Source organism: Gouania willdenowi, chromosome 4, assembly GCF_900634775.1.
Source record: "Gouania willdenowi chromosome 4, fGouWil2.1, whole genome shotgun sequence".
Lineage (NCBI taxonomy): Eukaryota > Metazoa > Chordata > Actinopteri > Blenniiformes > Gobiesocidae > Gouania > Gouania willdenowi.
In genome coordinates this window covers 9600263-9622641 of record NC_041047.1, presented here as the reverse complement: position 1 = coordinate 9622641, position 22379 = coordinate 9600263, and the positions used below count along the sequence as shown (strand labels likewise).

Here is a 22379-nt window from a genome sequence, read left to right as displayed (position 1 = left end):
TAGGGGTTTTTATGATGATTACAGATGAAAAGTTATTAAAATACGTATTAAATTAAATGAGCATTACAGTAAAAAATGGATTAGGAGTCTTAAAATGAGTAACTGACGTGTAATCTGATTCTTTTTAGAATAATAATACATACTGATGTTGTCTCCTTTCTTTTTGTTTCCATCTCTAAAGACCACAAGGACAAATCTGGTGGCAGCAACATGGAGATCATGTACATCCTTGTTCCTAGCGTGGCGATCCCTTTAGCCATCGCTTTGCTCTTCTTCTTCATTTGTACCTGTCGCAACAACCAGAAGTCCTCCAGACCTCCTGCACCTCGCCAGCCCAAACCGGTCCGCGGTCAGAATGTTGAGATGTCGATGCTCACAACTGCTTACAAACCAAAGGTATACACACACACACACACACACACACACACACACACAATAATAAATAAATCAAAGGTATTTCTTCCTTAAAAAAAAAACATCTGCAGCAAACTCAAAAAGGTTAACATATTTCTTAACTCCACCATAAACAAACAGATTGTTGACGGCCATGTGACTTGCACTTCTGAGTTTTGTTGTAAGTGTTGCACATTGCATTGTGGGATGTGTAGTCCTGTTGAAGAATGCAAGATGGCGCCAAAGAAGAAGAGTTTTAACCTCCCTTTTACTGTGATTTCTCATGTTTTATTGTCAGATGAGGAGAGTAGTATTCACTTTACGTACGCACTTTTTTTCTGCTTTCTTTATGGTTTTCTAGCTGATATGAAATAACTCGCCATTATCGGGTGTTTCTGTGAAAACACTAAATATCAACATCCGCCATTGTATTGTCATGTTTTTAAATCTGTGAAAACACCAGAAATGTCACTCTGGCAGTGATTTTGGGGTCACACTGTCATCAATAATGGATTTAGAACAACTTCTGGATGAAATACAGGTACATAGTTCCAGCGAGATTCATTTTGTTTTCTTTTTGAATAGTATGTTAACTTGAGGTTTCGTTTCTTCAGACAAGGTTTTTCAGGATTTTTTTTCATCTCCTGACATGTTTCAACTGTCAGCTGCCAGTCTTCTTCAGAGGAGTTTTGCTGATTGCCTTTGATGCTTCCTTTGAAGTTTCACTTGACTTCCATGTAATAGTAGACAAAATTAATCTCGCTGGAACTATTACATGGAAGTCAAGTGAAACTTCAAAGGAAGCATCAAAGGCAATATCTGAATAAACAACACCTCAACTTAAATACAGTTTAAAAACTATCGTCTCCAGCAGCTTTAATAGTAACAAACAGATGAGGTAAAGCAGGGACTTATTCTATTTAGGAGATAAAATCTATTTTAATTTAACAATCTATGAACCTATAAACCAGTCAGTATGTTGACACGCCGTCGTTGGCAAGTCGCCGTGTGCTCTCCTTCTGACACATCTGTAAAGAAAGACGCATCCTGCCGGTCTTCCTGATTCGGGTTTGTGGAGACGACACTTTTCAGGAATAGTTTTCGATCTCTGTCATCAGAACTCAGCAGGTCCAGGAATGTCCAGCTGCAGTTCTTTTCCTTCTTTTCTCACATTTCCACACCTCTTCTCTCGCTATCCTCTCATCCCCATCTCACCCAATCCATCTCTCTTTGTTGCTCTTGCTCTGCCTCTCCTTCAATGCCTTTACCTCCTTTTCCTCCACCTCCTCCTGTCTCCATCATAGGCTTTTTGCTCTCCGAGCCAACACATAGCTCAACATCAGAGTCTGTATCGTGTTTCCCTCAAGGTTGCACACTCTGTCATATCGTGTCTGTTTATCTTTTTTCCACATAATTGTATCTAGACCGTGTGTCTGTGTGGTTAAATCAGTGCAGAAGCTGATGGTAATGTGTATAAAATTACCATCTGTGCTATGGGGGAAAAAAAGCAAAATTTCATGGAAGTGTCTGAATTTGTTAAAGTCTGTGGTTTGCTTTGTGTGATGAAACTTTTGGACCTGTATCACTAAGAGGGAGTTTCCACGGGATGACTCTTTATCTGCAAAGAATTAAAGTTAAAATGGATCCAACGCTAATATAAATTCATACTTGATTTATAAAGGGTTTGGCTTTGAAGATGCAAATCCAAGGCTTTTTGCAACACGTATACTGTAATGGTTTGTTAGATATATTTGTATATTTAAAAAAAAAAAAAAAGACAGTAAAACCTTGTCAAACGTATATAATGATGCACTTGGCTAATAAGGATTTGACTTTTACCCATGTTGCTTTGCTGCAGGGTCACTCAGAGGCCACTGGTTGTTGAAAATCACTTTGACACACACACACACACACACACGCATGCACACTTGTGGTATGGAGAGGATCTGAGAGGTGGAAGGACGAGCGAGACCAACCCCTAACTTCAAACATCTGTCTTTTAATATACAACACACACATACACCCTGGGTTGTGTATGTAAGTGTGTGTGTGCGTGTGTGTGTGTGTGTATGTCCTGCTCCCAGAGGAATTTCATTATTCATCTTTAGAGTTCCAGGAATCTGACAATCTCTACCAACCACCAACGCCTCCTCGTCTTTCATCTCTCCCAACCCCCGCATCCCATGATAGCCACACACACACACACACACACACACACACACACACACACACACACACAAAATGACTTACTTAGGAACACATTTTAAACTTTTAACATGTCTGACTCAGGCCATATTCCTTGGTTGACTAAATTCCAAACGGGAACCTGCTACATTCTTCTTTCACTGAGCTCTGCAAACCGCTTATCAAATTATTATTGATTTGCAATTATGTGTTTGTGAATTTCATTTAAATTTCCTTCATCTAGTTTTGCCTCAATTTATCAATCAATCAATCAAAACTTTATTTCGGACACATACAAGGTCCATTTGTGAGATTGTGAGTCAGAAAAACACTGTTTCATGAAGTGTGTGTGCCATGCAGCAACAGCAGCTTTAACAGCAAAAGCAACTGTTTCAGCTGCTTCAAACACTTACCGGAGCCGCTATGTTGCTTTCTTGTCATCATCTCATGTAGAGAATACAGGAATAGTCCATTCAAGGCGATAGTTCACTGCTTTGTCCAACCGCTGTGTCGCGTTGTTACAAACAGTGTTGCCAGATTCGTGTTTGGGCGTTTTTTTAATGGGCGGGTTCTAAGAGGTGATTGGGCTGGAAATTGTCAATTGTCTGATCTGGCAACACTGATTTCCGATTTCACTTGTGACATCACAAATGTAGAACATTTGAAACGGAGCAATTTTCTCTGTGTTATAAGACTTACACACTCAAGTTACCTCATATATGATTAAAAAAAACTGCCAAAGTACATTTTTCATTATATGTCCCCGTTAAAAGAATGATCATCCAAAACCATATAAACTGAAGTGCCTGTGTTTCCACAGACTAGAAAAGAGCCGAGCCGAGCTTTGAACAGGGTTGGTCAGAGAATAAGTGATGCTATTTCCAGAGTCTGTTAGCCGACACATGCATCTGTACATGAAGCTATGAAGCACAGCTGCTCACGTTGGTACAGCAGCATTAGCAAACATTTGACTGGCACTGCTCCAGCGGGGCACCTTGAGCAGCATCCTCATATCATCATTGTATGCCACTTGTAGATTATGCGTACTTCTTTTTCACTAATGCGTCCACAAGTGGGCAGTGTACATTGGAGTACAATATGCTTTAAAAAGGGCAGTTTTGACAGATACAGAGCACATAGAGAACTTACGAATAAGCATGTTGGCGTGTGCATATTGCAGACAAAGCACTGCCTGTAAATATCTCTTATCATCTGACAGGTCAGTGGTTATTTAGTGTCCCAGGTATTTCACCTCATCACGGACTAAGTTTAATGTATGAGAATTAATGAGAATTCAGGAAAAGATAACTTAGTGTCCTCTTTACTCCTCGATATCATGACATTGCTCTTTTCTACTTTAATGTCAAAGTCTAATCCATACTGAGAGCAAACCCTCAACAACTGCTGCATACCAGCACTGTACGGACAGAAAATCACCAAATCCTCAGCTTACGTCAGGTGATTAATCGTAGCATTGCCAACGTGACAGCCAGTCCAACATTCATTCAACAGCTCTGATAAATCATCCATATACACGTTAAAAAGACAAGGGGACAAAATGCTACCATGTCGTACACCATAGCAAACATTAAGGGTGAAGATACAGAGTTTCCCCCATTTAACAGACATAGACTGATGAGCATACCAAAACACTAACATTCTCACTAAATATTTTGGGACTCCTCTATTTTGCATTTTATAGAATAACTTTTCATGATTTACATGATCAAAAGCTTTTGAGGCATCAATAAAATACATTAAAATGGTTGTTTTATGTCTGTTATGCAAGACTAAAATGTCTTTTAGAGCAAAAAAATGCACATATCTGTGCCAAGTTTATGTTTAAAACCAAACTGATTGTCAGATGTCATAACAAACTTCTTCATTCTATTTAATATACAGTAGCTCTCACCAAGACCTTGGATAAAGTACTAGCCACAGCTATATGGTGATAGTTGTATTTTCTATTTATTTTGCCAGCTTTGTCTTTAACAATAGGCACTAATATACTGTAACAGTCAATAAAGAGTTTGATAGGATACCATGAATTAAAAACCCGGTAAAGCAAATGGCTGACAGAGGAAAAAGTGTTCAGCTTGCACATTTTAAATGCTCAGCAGATATCGCATCTGCACTACATGCCTTATTATTATTTAGCTTCATAACTATATCAGTGATTTCTCTTGCCGAAATAATTATATCTTCATTTTTGTCTACATTATCCATGACAAAGGAATTATTTTTAACACAATCAAACAGCTCGTAATAATGTATCTGTGATCACATCTGGTCCGTTTAAACAATCAATGCTTGTTGGCAAAGATGTTTTTACAGTATTCACTCTTTTTATTTATTTTATTGTTATTTTCTTGCAAGTGAGTCTCTTTGTCGCTTAAAATGTTTTCAGAACTTTCAAAGGTGGAGAATTAACAGAGATGTTTAGCCTCAGCGTGCTTCAGGTTTTTGTCGTTGTAGGTTTGAAATGCATCTTGGGAAACTTGAAAGTATACTTCAGTGAGAACGGTCACCATTCTAATCCTCCTACCCATACTATAATATATAGTAGACTGTATATACTCAATGATTTTTCCTGAAAAGGCCTCTAGCGCCCCCTGTGGGCTGTGAGAAGAAGAGGTGACTGTCTGGGTGGGATTGGTGCTGTCAGGTTTTCATCTGGCGAGATATTTTTTTGTTGGCTGAAGTTTCTAAACCACAGCTGGGTGTCATGACCGAGGGTCTGTGAAAGGACACATCAGCAGGACTAAGTCGACTCTCAGAGGCACAGGAAAGAAGAAACTAGCTGTGTGAGCTTTGGAAAACAGTCCGACATCAGTTCCTTTTCCCTTAATTAGAAGCACATTCCATCCGTTTCACTTGAATGATAAAATGTGTGTGACCTGCTCCTCACCTCACGGCTCACCTCAGGCCTGTTGGTTCACATATCCAGAATAACTCCTAGCCTCAGTCTTCCTCAGATGATAAGGGCGTCCCTTTCCTTTTTTTTTTTTTAACTATGGAAACCTTTTTAATTTTTTAAGGCAGAAAAATACATTTCCTCATCTTCCTAAACACTGAAAAAACTTTCAATTACAATATATGTTTAAGCTGTGGGCATGTTGCCAGATATGAGGATTTTCTACACATTACCTGTCAAAGTAGAGCTGGGCAACTCATATCTTGATTTTTTTTCACAAAATGCTGATATATAATATAAATCTCGAGAATTTTTAATTCAAATGAAGTTTGACCAGGAAGACGATTCAATTATTGCTTTTTCTGTTTATATTTGTTTTGTATACTGTATTTGTATAAAAATGTGATACTGAATTGCTTTGTAGTAAAAAACTAAAATTGTATCATTTTAAAAAAGCCCATAATAAAAACAATAACAATAGTTCAGGGTTAAATTTGCTGATCAAAATGCCACACAGGCACTTTTATTAACAAACAGATGCACAAAATGTGCCACTTTTGGCTTTTTTCTCCTATTAAGGACAGCATGTGTGAGTGAGTTCTGTAGTGTGGCCTGTTTAGTGGAAGGTCTGGGTTAGAACGCACTCAGAAATCCATCTAACTGTGCTTTTAATGCTGTACTGAGATGTAGCGAAAGCAGCAACTCCTGAAACAAGTGTTTCAGAACAAAATAAGCTATATATATATATATATATATATATATATATATATAGGCGATATCGTAATTTTTTATAACATCAAAATAGAATAAACACAGTATCTTGAATCTCGATATATTGCCCAGCTCTATTTTAAAGTTGGTAAAGTTGGTATTTACTATTCATTAGAGACAGGTCCTGCATCAAAGCAGGCAGCAGCAATGTCCTTTGCATGTTGAGATAATGGATCTCATGTAAACTGGTCCCATCTTTTCTGCCAGTGAACGTGTTTCCTTCCTTGTTCTCTGTGCAGAGTAAAGCCAAGGAGCTCCCCCTGTCAGCTGTGCGCTTCATGGAGGAGCTCGGAGAGTGCACCCTGGGTAAAATCTACAAAGGTCACCTGTATCTACCAGGCATGGAGCAGACGCAGCTCGTGGCCATAAAGACGCTGAAGGATCTGTCCAGCGCTCAATACTGGGGAGAATTCCAGCAGGTAGAAAAAGTGTTGGTTTTATTTATTTTTTAAATAGTTTTTTGGAAAAATAAAACAATCACTCATCCCAAGTGTGTAGGTTCCAGTCACTAGGGTGAGCATACGTCCAGATTTACCCTCTTTTCACGGCTTATAAAGAGATGAAAATGTCCGGGTTTCCCAGGGACCCTGAACGCATCTCGGAGAACAAGTTGATATAGAAGACCATGACGCCGCCAATATTTGCTCTATTTGAGAATTTTTGAAAGCTGAAGAGTTCATTATGGTAATTTTACTCACCCGTGATGGAATCATTGAAGATGCCACTTTGTTTTGACAAAATCCTCAGATACACAGCTGCAGAGAGACGATAAAGACTGAAAGACACCAAATACAGGTGGATTTAATTAATACAATTAAGCACGAAAACCCTCTGGGATGATATAAACCTCCATGATGGTTAGGAAAAACTTATCTTATATGAAGTTAAAGTCACAGTTGTTTGTTGAAGTGCATATTTAATGATTATTTTTATTGTTCTGTAAGCCTTAGTTTTTTTTTGGTTTTTTTTAAGTTTTATTTTTAGGAGGAGATGTTTATCATTGTTTCAATGATTGAGAGATGTTAAGAAGGTTTATAGGAGATTTCTCATATACATTTTTCCTCATAATAAAGGTGATTGACTTGAGTCACCACTGATTTGTCATAAAGAGAGAAATAGGTTTAAAAACATTATGGACCATCTACTTTTATTTGTATTTTCCGTTACAAGGTAAATTCAAGAAAACGTTGAATACTGCCGGGTTTGGCCCAAGTTTCCTCTTTTATAGTAATCAAAATATGGTTTCTCTACCAGTGCAACGCATGGCTGCATTCTTACAGTCAATTCTAACAGGCAGGGTCAAGGAGAACATGTAAACCCTCCACAAACCCACAATAGTCTAACATCCAAACCACTGAGCAGCCACCAAAATCAGCCTGCTTCGTCTTGTTTCAGTCTGAATTATTTTGCTTGTACGTGCACATGGTGCGCATGTGTTCAGTGTTCAAAGACTGTATATATTGTTGATACTACCTGTGGTGGAGAGCATTTTTTAAACATAAACAGAAGTCACTGTTAGTTTGAGGAGGATTTAAACATCCTTGCTTGATTTTTTCCAGATGATGAGGAGCTTCTTTGAAGTGTGTCATAACTTTGGGTCTTTTTTGATCCATTTTAAGTTCTCAAACTCACACTTTAGTCTGATGATTTTTTTTTTCCTTTCACCACAGGAGGCTGCAGTACTGAGTGAACTGCAACACCCAAACGTGGTGTGCCTGCTGGGCGTGGTGACTCAGGAGCAGCCCGTCTGCATGCTCTTTGAGTTCCTGCCACAAGGGGACCTGCACGAGTTCCTCATCATGCGCTCGCCGCACTCGGACGTCGGCTGTAGCAGCGACGAGGACGGGACGGTCAAATCCAGCCTAGATCACAGCGACTTTCTGCACATGGCCGTACAGGTAGGACGGGAATGTGGAGCTCCATGATGACATCATTTCCTCCACCAGGGTTGGAGTCATTTACATTTTTCAATTACAATTACATCGTCAATCATCCATGTTTACGGTGACGGGAATTTTTCCCCAATTACAATAAAATTACAAATCAGGATTGGGGTCATTTGTAATGGTGTAATTGATAATTAATTACAATTATGATTATAATTGTAATTGAAAAAATCTGTTGCTATTGTAATCATAATTGATTTGTAATTGAGTTCAGATAATAAACTTTCTTATTGTAATTGTCGTAAAAATTGTATAAAAATGTCATTTACAATTAAATTAAATGCAAATCTGGGGAATCATGTTACAGTTCTATGACTTACACATATACGTAGTTAACATTTATTAACATATATTTCATATAAACTTTTCCGATTACCTGTCACTTCTCTTAAGCATCATTTTATATATTTTTTAATTTAAATCTAGGGGTATAGTGACAGAAAACACCAAAAATATGAATTCCAATATTTTCATTGATTAGGAAGCCTAACAAGGTAACCAAGAGATGAGAAACAAATGAGATGATAGATAACATTTTTTAGTGTATTTTACAGCCAAATTAAGACATGGGTCAGAACTGACCCGTTCTCATAAGAGATGCTAACAGAAAGCTAACACAAGAGGAACGTTAAGTTTTAATATTGTTATTCATTAAAGCAGAACTAAATAACTTTTTCACCTTAATGAATCCTTCTCGTAGTCCCTGTGAGGGTAATACAAGTGTTTATGGGGTCACTGCAGGGGTCTTTCATCTCTCTATGCTGTCTCTGGCCAGAAAACCATACTTGCCACTTTCCCTGCCTCCGACCCGGTGACAAGACGTACCGCTTTATGGCAGCCCAATACAAACTATTGCTAGATTATGACCTGCACACGGTTGTCTACAAATTCACTTTTCTCAAACCTTATATCATGGTGGAGCCGGCATAAAAAAAGGCAGAGAAGACCTTTGTCCGAGGAACGGAGCAACTCGTTGCAGTGACAGCTCAGCAGCAGCACACAGCAATCACACACACTGTCGTCACGGCAACAGGCACGCACACACACTCACAATCCAGCGCTTCATCAGGCAGCACACACACAAATATTCATCCATCCATCCATCCATCCATTTTCAGAGCCGCTTTGTCAGCACACAAACAAACACATCACACACATTTCCACACTCTCTTCCGTATTACTCCCACATCATTCATTTATTTTACTTGTATCTCTTCCTCAGACTGTTCACATGGTCACATGGGACTATATGTGTGAAAGCACCCTTAGTGTCACTGTTGTATTAGGATTTTTCAGTGATCGGTTGCTACCGTCTTAGGAGAGCATGTAGCTGTGGGGTGGGGCAGGCGGCGGGGGGTGCAGAGTGTTTACGACAGTGACATAACCAAAAGAGACCTTTAGGGGGAGGGCTAAGCGCAAGTTACTTAGTTCTGCTTTAAAGGCTCAGTAATTGTGAGTAATTGTAAATTAACTTAAGTAATTGAGAATGTAATTGACTTTAAGGGGGAAAATAATCATTGTGATTTTAATTGTAATTGGATAAAATGTTGGTGAACTAATTGAGTTGTAATTGAACATGGATAATTGAAAACGTAATTGTAATTGACCCCAACCCTGCTCTCCACTAATGTGAACCAGGTGGCTGCTGGGATGGAGTACTTGTCCAGTCATTTCTACATCCACAAAGACCTCGCAGCTCGGAACGTTTTAGTCGGGGAGCAGCTTCACGTCAAGATTTCCGACCTGGGTCTGTCCAGAGAGATCTACTCCTCAGACTACTACCTCATCCAGCCCAAAACACTGCTGCCCATTCGATGGATGCCTCCAGAAGCCATCACCTACGGAAAGTTCACCACAGATTCAGACATCTGGTCGTTTGGCGTGGTGCTGTGGGAGGTTTTCAGCTACGGTCTGCAGCCCTACTACGGCTTCTCCAACCAGGAGGTGATGGAGATGGTGAGGAAGAGGCAGCTGCTGCCCTGCCCCGAGGACTGCCCACAGAGGTATGTGCACCGACCACACACATGCACACACACGTCTTTTTTACAGAACATTTGGGAATTTATTTGAGAACATTTCCATTTTTTATTAAATTCATGCAAACACATGAGCAAACCGCAAACCTAGATTTAACTGTTCTCTAACTAGCAGCTCTATTACATTTGTGTGACAAATCAAATTATCTCTCATCGTTTCAAAAAAAACATCTCTTTCAACTCGTACATTCTGTCTTTTGGACAGTTTTTAAATTATTTTAATTGTTAATGATTTTTTATCTTTATAAAGTACTACTTTATGGACAAAATAGCATGAAACAATGTCAAAAAATTCCTCTTAAAGTTTTGTTTTTATTCCTTAGTTTTGTTTCACAATCACTTTACTTTTTTTTTTAGGACTAGACACTTGTGGAGAACATGTAAACTCTGCATCAGAACCAGTTTTATTGCCTAGTTTTTAGACAATACAAAGGATTTTACTTGGTGGTGGATGGTGCAAAAAACAAAAACAAACCAAAAACATAACAATAATAATAATAATAATAATAATAATAATAATAATAATAATAATAATAATAATAATAAATATTAAGATTGTGATTCATGGTGAAGTCTCTCCTTTGTCTTTCAGGTTTTACTGTTTGATGACTGAATGTTGGCAGGAAGGACCAGCGCGTCGTCCACGTTTTAAGGACATCCACGCCCGCCTGAGAGCCTGGGAGGGCCATTCCTCACACGCCAGCTCCAGTACGCCCTCTGGTGGAGGGGGCAACGCCACCACTCAGACCACCTCGCTCAGCGCCAGCCCCGTCAGCAACCTGAGTAACCCCCGATATGCCACTGCCGCCGGGTACCTCTACCCGGCTCAGGCCATGCCCCCCCCAGGCCAGATGGCGCCCATCCCAGCCTGGACGCAGATGGCGGTGCAACAAACCCACCAGCGTTTTATCCCCGTCAATGGATACCCCATCCCACCTGGATACGCGGCTTTCCCAGCTCACTTTGTGCCCCCCGCTCCCCCTGCCAGGGTGATCCAGCACCACCTGCCGCCCCCTAAAAGCCGCTCCCCCAGCAGCGCCAGCGGCTCCACCAGCACGGGCCACGTGAGCGGCGTGCCCTCCACCACGGGCTCCAACCACGACGCCAACACGCCGCTGCTGTCCCACTGCATCATGCCTAACAGCGGGGGGGCGCCACCACCGCAGATCTACGGACACATGACCCAGAAGGGGATGGGGGCGCTGGACCACGTGTCCCAAACGGCGACGCTGCTCATGCCTGACTCAGACACACTGATGTACAATGACTCTGTCATCACGGCAGACCTGTGAAGGACACGGGACATTTGGGCCCCCATGAAGAGTCCAGCCTCTCATCCTGGGTCTGTGTGTGCAAAAATATAAACACAAACAAACAAACAAACACTGCTGGAGCAACACAAACACAAAGCTGAGTGACTTTGGAACGCCTTACTGTTTAAAGCAAGTGTACTTATTATCCTATTGCTGTTATTTTATCCTCTGTACATACGGTACATAGGTCCTGAATGAATGAGTAAAGTTACGTAACTAACTCCTTTTTTAAAAACAACAAGAAGAAAAACACTCTAAAAGGTGAAAACGTAGCAGATTTTCCTCTTCTGTATGTTAAGTTAAGGTTTCGTTTGTTCAAAGTTTTTTTCAGGAAATTTTTTATATCTCCTGACATGTTTCGACTGTCAACTGCCAGTCTTCCTCAGAGGAGTTCTGCTGATTGCTGAAATAGTTCCAGCGACATTCATTTTGTCTTGGAAGTCAAGTGAAAACTTCAAAAAGCGATGAGAAGAACTCCTCTGAGGAAGACTGGCAGTTGACAGTCGAAACATGTCAGGAGATTTAAAAAAAAATCCGTCTGAATAAAGGAAACCTCGACGTGACAAAGTGTTTAAAAAGACGACAAAATGAAATATTTCCTCTTCTGTGCTCGTGGAATGACAAAAGGTTTCAGTGCTGGGGGTGAGTACAGACGTGTGTGATACAGGGTGACACTCGTGGCCTTTAGGTGCCCTCCAGCAGTGCTGTGACACATCAGTGGACGACGTGTTAGTGAAAATCAAAGGAGGACGAGACCAACAGGTGGGTTTTATTAGACACGCCCCCCGCCCCATGCAGCTCCAAGGTGAAGCAGCTACACTTGAACTCGTACAGGGAGTAAATCCTAACCCTGGTACTGAAGTGCTCGTTAGTTAAATGACAGCTGAATGTTTTTTTTTTTTTGTTTTATTTCTTTTAATTCTCTGCAACGCCCACAAGGCTTCCAACTGTTCAGCCGTGTAGGATCCAAAGGAGCAGATGGATTTAATTCTGTATCACATCATGTAAACTCCGACCTGCCTATTGATCCACAATGAGGATTAAAAAACGGGTGATACTCAAACCCGGAAACATAGCATCAACTTTATTATTATAGCAATTGTTAGAGCTACTATCTTTACCAGTGAGCAAATATGTATCGTTTTCCAGAGTTTTATTAGTTCCTACTGCTCGGAAACACTTGGAAACCAGTTCATTATCATTATTGTTTTTATTTTTTTTTTTTTTAAATCACAGTACAAACTAATTCACATGATCTAACCAGCTGATAATATAATTAATTATACTACAAAAGACAACATATTTTTTTGTGACATTGTTTTTAATAGGAAACGTGTCATTAGACACGTATCAATTTTTCCTTCGGCTGCCGTGGGTTCGAATCCCCCTTTTGTTATATATATTTTTTTCATTTTAACATACTTAACACGGCAAATTCCACCTTTAAAAATACATATACAAAAAAAATTTACATTTTCGGGTATTTCCTGGGTTAGGGCTAAAATAAAAGGGTTAGCGGGGTAGCTAAAAATAAATATGAGCTAAAATAAAACTGACAGAACTTTAAGTCACATGGCGCACCTATCACGTGACCTAAACTGGCCAACGCTGCGAATGCATAGAGTGGCAGGCTATTGATATGTTTCCATATCAATAGCCACGGGCTTTTTATTATTAGAAAAAGTTGTGTTTTTATTTTATTTTTATTTTTTTCAAGGTGACCTCATTGAGATCTACATATATATTCCTAACAGGAACTATGCACAATAATAATATAATATTTATAAACTTGTAAGGATGCGGTAGGAACTACTCACCGGTAAATAAAGAACAATAAAACTCTGGAAAACAATAACCAGGAATAACTATTTGCTCCATGGTAAAGATAGTAGCTCTAACAACTGGTATAATGATAAAGTTGGTGTTATTACAGCCTGTGCAGCAATATGGGACATATGTGTTGATGTATCACCCTGAAAAAACCCTCCAAACAGCCCAAATAACAGTTTACTGAGACTATCCAAACATCAGGTATCATAATGAATATTTAGTAATGGCTGATCTGTGCATTCATTAAACAAACGTGTGGTGAGTCCTACCAAAATCTGTATTTTTTTTTTAATCAACCAGCAGATCAAATGATGCCTTCAGTGCCTTTCGTATTTTATCACGCCGTAGAATGGTCAGTGTCAATATTGGAAAATCCTTAAATTACACTTGAGGCCTCGGATGTTTGGATACGATGGTGGTACGTTAAAAGAAAAAACAAGAAACTGAAAAAGAACCTTCCAAGCAGCTCCAAAATCATTTCTGTTTCTGTGGATTTATTAAAGTTCTTAATTAGTTTCTGTGAAAGTGACAATCACATTTCATTCGAACACTTCATAGCCATGATTGTTTTGGTTTTATTTCCCTTGGTGTTCCTTTATCTGATTTTAGTTGAATGCAGATGGGAAATGTTCACTTGTGTATTTTTACACGTGACTGATACAAGTTTTTGCAGTGACCCGAATATGAAAACCAGATAATTGATATAAATATGAAAAATGACCGTATTCTGAGTTTGCAATGTCTTCTTTAGGCTTTATCACCCCCAACAGGATAGTGTTAGAGAATATAAATATTAATATGAAGGGGAGCTCTTGGTATTTGTAAGTAATGTGTACTGTTCAACACTTATTTTATAAAAATTGAAGTGAATTTGTTTATATTTCATGATTTTTATGTGTCCGTTTAAGATTTTTATTTGATACAAAATGAGCTACCTAGGCATCCACAGCCGTGCAAATATATAGAAACTAATGTAGTCCTTTTTCTCCAAATACCACTTGTACACAAGGCTGTGAATTTTCACCATGGACTTTTGCATTCTAAAAACAAAACTGATTTATTTCTTTCAACCCACTTTTTAAAAAGTAAATTAGCATTTCATCCACCGTGTGCCCTTACTGAAGGTTTACATACATTATTGACCAAGAGAGGCCTTTGTCTTTTGTGTTGTTTTGGACTTGTTTTTTTTTTTTTTTTTTGCACAAATGTTTTGTAAAGTTATATCAGTTAATAAATGCTGTTTGGTTAATATTGTTAATGTCTGCTGTATTTCCTAAAGCCATGTTTTGATCACTGTATTACCTCTGTTGACCATAAGGTGGCGACATTCACCTGTTTAATACAAACTGAAAACGGCAGGAAATGAAGTTCCAGCTTAAATTCAACCACAGACTCAACTATGGTATAGTATTTTTTTTTTTTGTTAATTATTATTATTACTTGTTTTAATGTTGCATTCTGTCTTAAATTTACGTTTTTACTGGCATTCAGACAAAAAAAAAAACACAACATCTGCTCCTGCTGAGACATTTATGCACCATAAATACGGTTAAAATGCGTCATATAAGACTATAATTATAGTTTAGACGAGAGAAACAATGTTATTGTAACTATCTAATTTTAAAGTCGGTGTAAAAGGTTGATAAATAACGTTAAATTCATGGTTCCTACCTTTATTTTGTAGCGTTCACCACAGTGCAGCTGTTTGTCTTTAAGCTAATTAGCTTTGGCTAATTGTTCCTCTTTAATTCATACTTGTATAATTGGAACAAAAAAAATGTTAAAAGTGTTTTTTTCACACTTTGTAACCACAATTATCCCACCACTGACTATTGTTTTCAAACATTATTTTAAGGATCTAAATCACTGGTGTCAAACTTAAGGTCCAGGGGCCAAATCCGGCCCTTTAGAGCAGAGCATCCAATTTGGTAAAAAGTAAAAAATGACAGAGAAAACATGAATCATTGTGTAAATTACCAAATAATTCGGTTGTAGATATCTCAGTGCCTCCAAATACACAAAGCCCCACAATATTTGCAGGCGTACAGTTTCCCCATGCTTGTATCACATGATGGCAGTCATTTTTAAACTCAAATTGTTCAAAGAACTCTCAATTTTCCTAAGATCCTGCAATTTTCCTCAATTTATTCTGCCATTTTCCTCGATATAGATAAAATCAATCCAACCATTACAACTACTTACTACCAACATGCTCAAATTTATTGAGCTAAAAATCACTGGTGTAATAAATAATAACTTGTATGCATTCAACTAAACCAGAAGTGGGCAAAAGTTAGGACAGCGAGAGCCAAAAAATGTGTTTGTCTGATCCGAGGATCACATTTTGAAAATTTATGTCAGCATTTAGAATAATGACCAAGCTAAGCATTAATGCAGTGTTTTGTCTATTTTACTTGTTATTTTGTGATTGTTTTGTGTTTCTGTGCCTCCTTTTGGGCCTTTTTGTTGTCTTTTGTGTGCTTTTGTTTTGTGTGTATTTTCCTGTTATTTTGTGTGTATTTTCTTGTAATTTTGTTGTTTTGTGTGTTTTTGTTTTGTGTATATTTTTTTTGTAATTTTGTTGTTTTGTGTTTTTCTTTGTTTTGTGCGTATTTCATGTCATTTTGTTGTTTTGTGTGTTTTTGTTTGTGTTTTATGTGCAGTTTCTTGTCATGTTTTTGTCAGTTTTTGTTTGTGTTTTGTGTGTATTTTCTTGTCATGTTGTTGTTTTGTGTGTTTTTGTTTGCGTTTTGTCTGCATTTTCATGTCATTTTATTGTTTTGTGTGTTTTTGTTTGTGTTTTGTGTGCATTTTCTTCTCGTTTTGTTGTTTTGTGTGCATTTTCATGTCATTTTTGTTGTTTTGTGTGCTATTACGCAAGTTGTGTATATTTGTGGATTTTGTCATTTTAGAGATGTTTGTGCATAGTCTATTTGTTTTGGTTTTGTGTGATTTTGTTGTCATTTAGTAAATTCCTCTCATTTTGTATATTTATCTCTCATTTTGTGTTTTTCTGTTGTCGTTTTGTGTTTTTGAATGAATTGTGTATATTTTTGTTTCGTGTATTTTTCTCTCATTTTGTACGTTTTCTCAGTCATTTTGTGAATCTACTTTGTGGTGGCTGCCAGTTGCCCATGTCTGAACTAAGCCCATCCATCTTCATACCCGCTTATTCCCGTTTAACAGGGTCGCGGGGGTCTGCCGGTGCCAATCTCCGGCTCTCGTAGGGCGCTGGGCGGGGGTACACCCTGGACAGGGCGCCAGTCCATCACAGGGCAACACAGACACTCTCTCATTCACTCCTATGGGCAATTTAGAGACTCCAATCAACCTTACAGTCATGTTTTTTGGATTGTGGGAGGAAGCCGGAGTACCCGGAGGAAACCCACGCAGCACGGGGAGAACATGCAAACTCCACACAGAAAGGACCCATGTCCACCCCAGGGCTTGAACCCAGGACCCAGGACCTTCTTGCTGTGAGGCGGACGTGCTAACCACTAAGCCATTATTTACCAATAAACATATTGCGTCACTAACTAAACCCTCCTGTTTTCAGAGTTCGAGGTTGTATTGGATCAAGTGTTGAGTTTTACTTAAATTAGCATCCTCTGATTTCATTTGGCCACTTGCTGTTGTTGCTGTTTCTGTCCATCTGGTGAATTAAACCTAATGCTCGCTCGCTCTTGTCTGTGTTACAGAAAACATCTGCCTCCTTAACTACCAAGTGTTCATTATGGGCTGTTGGATTCTTCTTTTTTTTAAGGCTGTAAACAACAGTGGGGGGAAAATAACACTGATTTTAGAAAAAAGAAAATAGTAAACTTACGGCGTTTGAACTGACAAAAGGTTTGATATTGTTCTATTTTAGTCTACCTTCTTTCCATCCATGCAAACTGTAAATACATTTACTTCCTAACCAATGACACACGAGCCCTGAGAGCAAACTTTAACTAAAGATTTCTGTTTTCAGCTCCTTGAGTTTAGGATGGAATGCATTTTATAGGCTTTGACGAAAAACTGAAGTCCGTTATTCTTTGTAGGTAAAGCAGTGAGGATGGAATAGAAAGCAAGGTATAATGGATGATGATATACAGTACATAGAATCTTTTTCATTAGCATACAGAGTAAAATGTAAAGGTGGGTAAAAAATAACTATTCTCGTATATATTGCGTTTTGTTTCTGGGGTGATGAATATATTAAAAATCGATATTTATATCCTCTTATAACCACTGGTAGGTGAAATTACTAATTGTTCCTTATGTTGTCTAAGTCAGTTGTTCTCAATCTTGGGGTCAGGACCCCATTTGGGGTCGCAAGACACTGGGAGTGGGTTGCCAGGTGCCTTCAAGAACAATTTGAACCAATTTTTGCTTATTTTTACCCTTTTCTGCAACTTCTTGACATATTTTTGCATTTTAGCTACATTATTCACATTCTTGCCACTTCTCCGTCAAATTTTTCCACTTTAAGACATTTTCAGCACTTATAAACCCTTTCCACCACTTTTCCACCTAATGTGGCACATGTTGACCCATTATTGTCACTTTTAACCTCTTTTCACCATATTTCATGTTTATTTTGGTCAATTCAACCACATTTACCATTTGTCATGCCCATTATTTGCCAGTTTAAAGTAATTGTTTCCTACTTTTCAAATTACATTACCCCAACCTCCCCTCTCCCCATTTTTGCCACTTTTAAGCCAATATTGACACTTTGAAATTAACCTTTTTGACCACTTTTTCTGTCTAATTTGCAACTTTTAATCAATTTCTGTGGTGTTTTTAAATCCCATTTCACCACCTTTTCCACTATTTTCTGTCACTTTTAACCCATTTTATTTCTGATTAAAACAAGGATTTACATCTTTTAAATGACCATAATATGGCGCAAATAATAATAAACTTCCTGGATGACAGTAAATATTATTCAGATAAATAAATAAATGTGGTTATCACAGATTCATAGAACAATGGACCATCATTTTGCTGACTTTATGGATGGACCCTAGAAAGCTCTCCCCTTTATTCCCCCTTATAGATGGTCCTGTCTCCACATGACTGTTCTTCAATGTTCATGTCTGTGTTCAACCACCTCCAGGTACAGTGGGGGTCCCCTGTTTCTGGAACCTTTATTTTGGGGGTTACGGGCAGAAAAGGTTGATAACCCATGGTCTAAGGCAGCAAATTAACGTTCCTTTCATCAAATGAAACATGTTAAGGGATCAACCAGCTGCTGTTGATGTTTATTCAGGATATTATAAAAAGTCTTTCTGTACTGGTGGGATGATGACTGAGATGATGGATTGAGAACTTCAGACAGAGCATGCACTGCAGCCTGGGCAGATACAGTTTCCATGTCTTTGCTCTCTGTCACTGAGGTGCTGGGAGCTTCTAACAAGCGGCCGATTGTTGGGGAACATGAGCTGTTTTTGTTGAGGGGCTGACAGCCGCTTGACCCCCGCTGTCCAAACTGCCACAGAGTGACCTTGGAACGGAGAAGAGAAGGAAGTCTTTGAACACTGTCAAGTGAACTATCACTGCAGGGTTTCATTTCCCACAGGGCCTCGACATAGTATGCGTACATTGTTCATTTGTTATTACCTCCATGATTTTAGCAATAACTGACCCAACCAAAAAAAAAAACATTTTTAATCAGTTTTCTAAGCCAAGGCATAACCTTTAAGACCTGTACTACGAAGCTGGATAAGTATATCCGGGATATCTCTCCGTTAGCGGGCTTCACCTAACCAAACATTCTCTGTCTGAGACCCCCTTAAAAAGAGTGTCCTATGAAGCGGGATATAAGTACGTTATGTCACTGGTTTCAAACTCATTTTAGTTCAGGGGCCTAAATATAAAGTAGTTAGATCTTTTTTTAAATTAGTTTTTTTTATATTAATTTAAAAAGGTATAATGTACGTGAAACACACCCTTTACAAACACTGTACATGTTTTCTCTTAATTGAATATGAATATTAAAAATATGTAACTATGCCTGCTAATCTTCTGCCCATATTTATATTTATATTCTTGTTTATATTCTATATTCTATATAATTCTATTGTGTTGGTTTTACATTGTGTTCTTTGGTTGTAAGATTTCTGTTACTGACTAGTAAAACCAAACAGGAAAGTAGAAATGTCCTTGTACTGAAACTTTTATATCTAATTTTAACTTTTGCTTGCACTGTTTGCATTGCTTTTGGATTTTTATGAAGTCATTTCACCTTGGGCACCAAAAAGGCTTGGGCCAGCCCTGCCAGGAAACATCTGGACTTGTATTCAGAATAAAGTTGATCCCAGAGTACTGTATATTATAATCATGCATGTTCTCACATATACAGTTGTATATTTACAGCTTAATAATCATCTGTAGAAATATTAAACCTTAAAGCTGTGTAGCAAAGAAAGACAGAGCAACTGATTGAGGCCTAACTGCTTAAATCTACAGAACCTAATGACATTTAGATAACCACTCCAGCACACTAACTGATGAATAGAGTTTGTGTTTACACGTAAACTCAATAAGCAAATGTCTTTTAAAGTTTAGTATCTCAGTGTGTGTGTGTGTGTGTGTGTACGTATAGAGTTGGTGGGTATAAATAGTTTCTGGATTAAGCCCTGCACGAGTACCTGACCTAAAAATGGTGCATGTCAACAAAGAGGGTTGTGTGCACAGCCTATATGTCAACATTTAGTTTTAAAGAAGCATAAAATCACTGCACAGGCCCAGATAATGTATACATACTGTACCTAGCAGGAGAAACAGGACTCAGTAATGAATCAAGATTGTTTGTTTGTTTGTTTTTGGGTTTTTTTTATCAATAATATTCACTGTAGGATGTACGGTAATAGCTGCATGACTATCTAATTTTTGATTGTTGTGATTTTGGGGGTCGAGACCTGCTGGTGACCCACATAAACTGGAGTCCAGTATGTGTCACAAATACATCTTTTCGTTAGTTTAAATGGTGAGGAGGAAAAAAGAAAGAGCGAGATGGAAATACAATAGAAATGAAAGTTACATAAATGCAATTGTTTTTAAAATAAACCAACAACAACAACTGTATCAACTGAATACATCATACATATACTATACTGAATTATTTATTTCATTAATAGTCTATAAAACAGTGGTTTTTGGATCGTGACCCTAAAGACAGAATTCATTTTTGATCATGTTTGTTAAACTGTATTATCAATCTAAAGTAGCTAGCTCAGATTTTTTTTAACTGCATTTTATTATTGTTACTAGTATTACGACCCCAAGGTTGAAAAAACACTGCTATAAAAGGTTGATAAATTAAGTAGAATATGTTCAACTTCTTCCTTGACAATTTTTTTTTTTCCAACTGTAGATTCTTCATCACTTCCTTCAGTAAGTTCAGGTGGGTTGGAAGAATTAATCTTCTAATCATCTTTCAATTTTAACTTCTAACTTGTCACTGATGTATTCTGGACCAAACCCATTCACAGATTTATACACCAGCAGCAGAACTTTAAAGTTTATTCTGAGGCTGACTGGGAGCCAGTGTAAAGACTTTAAAACTGGAGTAATGTGCTCTGACCTATTTGTTCTGGTTAAGAACCGAGCTGCAGCGTTCTGAACCAGCTGTAGCTGTTTGAATACTTTTAGGGGAAACTAAATCTAAAGTGTGCAGTAATCCAACGTCCTTCACAGGTGTTGTTTGTCCCTTTCCTCTCAAGGTTTTCTCTCCTTCATCTGCTCTAATCTCAGTTTCTAACTTTGCACTCCTCCCGTCCTCTCTATCTTTACCATACTCCTCCCACTCTACTAAAACCATCTAATAATCTGTGCATCTTTGTGCTGGAATGAGACTCTAATGCGTTCCATCTGTGTGTGTGTCAGCAGTGGGGCTCCTAGAGCAGGGCCTGCCACTTTGTATTCACCCCTCCTCACTTCAACCCTCTCCAACAAAACCCCCGGGGTCTGCTTCCACTCAGCTTGTCTGAGATCTCACTGCGCTGGGGCCCCTCTTGGCCCTGAGACAGCAGCAGGAGATCAGCCAAGCCCCTGGGTCTATTCATGCTGGATCCTGGAGATTCTGGGTCACTCGTATTGAAATTAGAGTTCTAATCGATCACATTGACGAAGCGGAAAAACTCTAAAGGCTGATTACTTTGAATGAAAAAAATATCAATAGTTTTCAGATTGGTCATTCATATGGTATGGTATGGGTTCATGTTTTGTTTGGGCTTGTTTGTTACTGTCTGAATGTGTTAGTTTTTTAGTTGATAATATGTTCTGTTTGTTTCTAGCTCTTATTTTTTGTCGTCATCTATGGGCAGAGGTAGAGCATGGGTTCTAAAACTTTTTTCTGTTAAGCCTAAACATTTTCAGCCCCTCCATCCAAACAAAAAGTCAAGAAAATGAGTTAAAAAGAAATTAGAACAGTAATAATAAAGTAATAATGATAAATAATAAAGCCACAGGTTAAAAGCCACTGGGGTAATGATTCTCATGTTTTCTTTGCTCTTTTCCCTCATGTCGCCACTCAGGTGTTCCTCATCTATTAATTACCTTCCCCCACTACTTAAGGAGTGTTCACACTGAGTGCTGCTGTTCTGTCTCTGCATGGATTGTCCTTGTCTACTGGCTGCCCACATGGTTCTGTTTGAATTGTGCAGTTAGTTTTTGTCAATAGAGTAGAACAATTGCATTGGTCCAGCAGTAGGGAAATTTACTGTCATGACAACTTGGATAAAGTGCAAGAAAATAAACAACAGACGGCAACACACAGAATACCCAAAAGACACCTGAATAAATAGTGCAATGAAGGAGGTAAAATACGTCAACACAATAATAGAGGCTATATCATAATAAAATACTTTGACTTACTTCAGTTTTTGAGTTTGTTTTTTGCTTTTTTAATTTCACTTTTTATTTATTTTTTAATCCAAAATGGACTGCTACTGACAGTAGCATTGTTGCTTCTTACTATTCAAAGGTTGAGTGAGTGAACTGTTTT

General features: G+C 38.4%; 1 protein-coding gene across 1 annotated transcript in view; it reads left to right on the top strand.

The window, feature by feature from the left end:
• Positions 1 to 12430, top strand: part of LOC114461930 (inactive tyrosine-protein kinase transmembrane receptor ROR1-like) — a 55228-nt gene extending 42798 nt beyond the window's left edge. The window contains exons 7-11 of the mRNA XM_028444431.1: positions 182 to 396; positions 6502 to 6681; positions 7933 to 8160; positions 9847 to 10211; positions 10837 to 12430. Of these exons, the coding sequence (XP_028300232.1) occupies positions 182 to 396; positions 6502 to 6681; positions 7933 to 8160; positions 9847 to 10211; positions 10837 to 11536 (1688 nt within the window). The 3' untranslated portion in view covers positions 11537 to 12430. The remainder of the gene's footprint in view (positions 1 to 181; positions 397 to 6501; positions 6682 to 7932; positions 8161 to 9846; positions 10212 to 10836) is intronic.
• The last annotated feature ends 9949 nt before the right edge of the window (positions 12431 to 22379 follow it).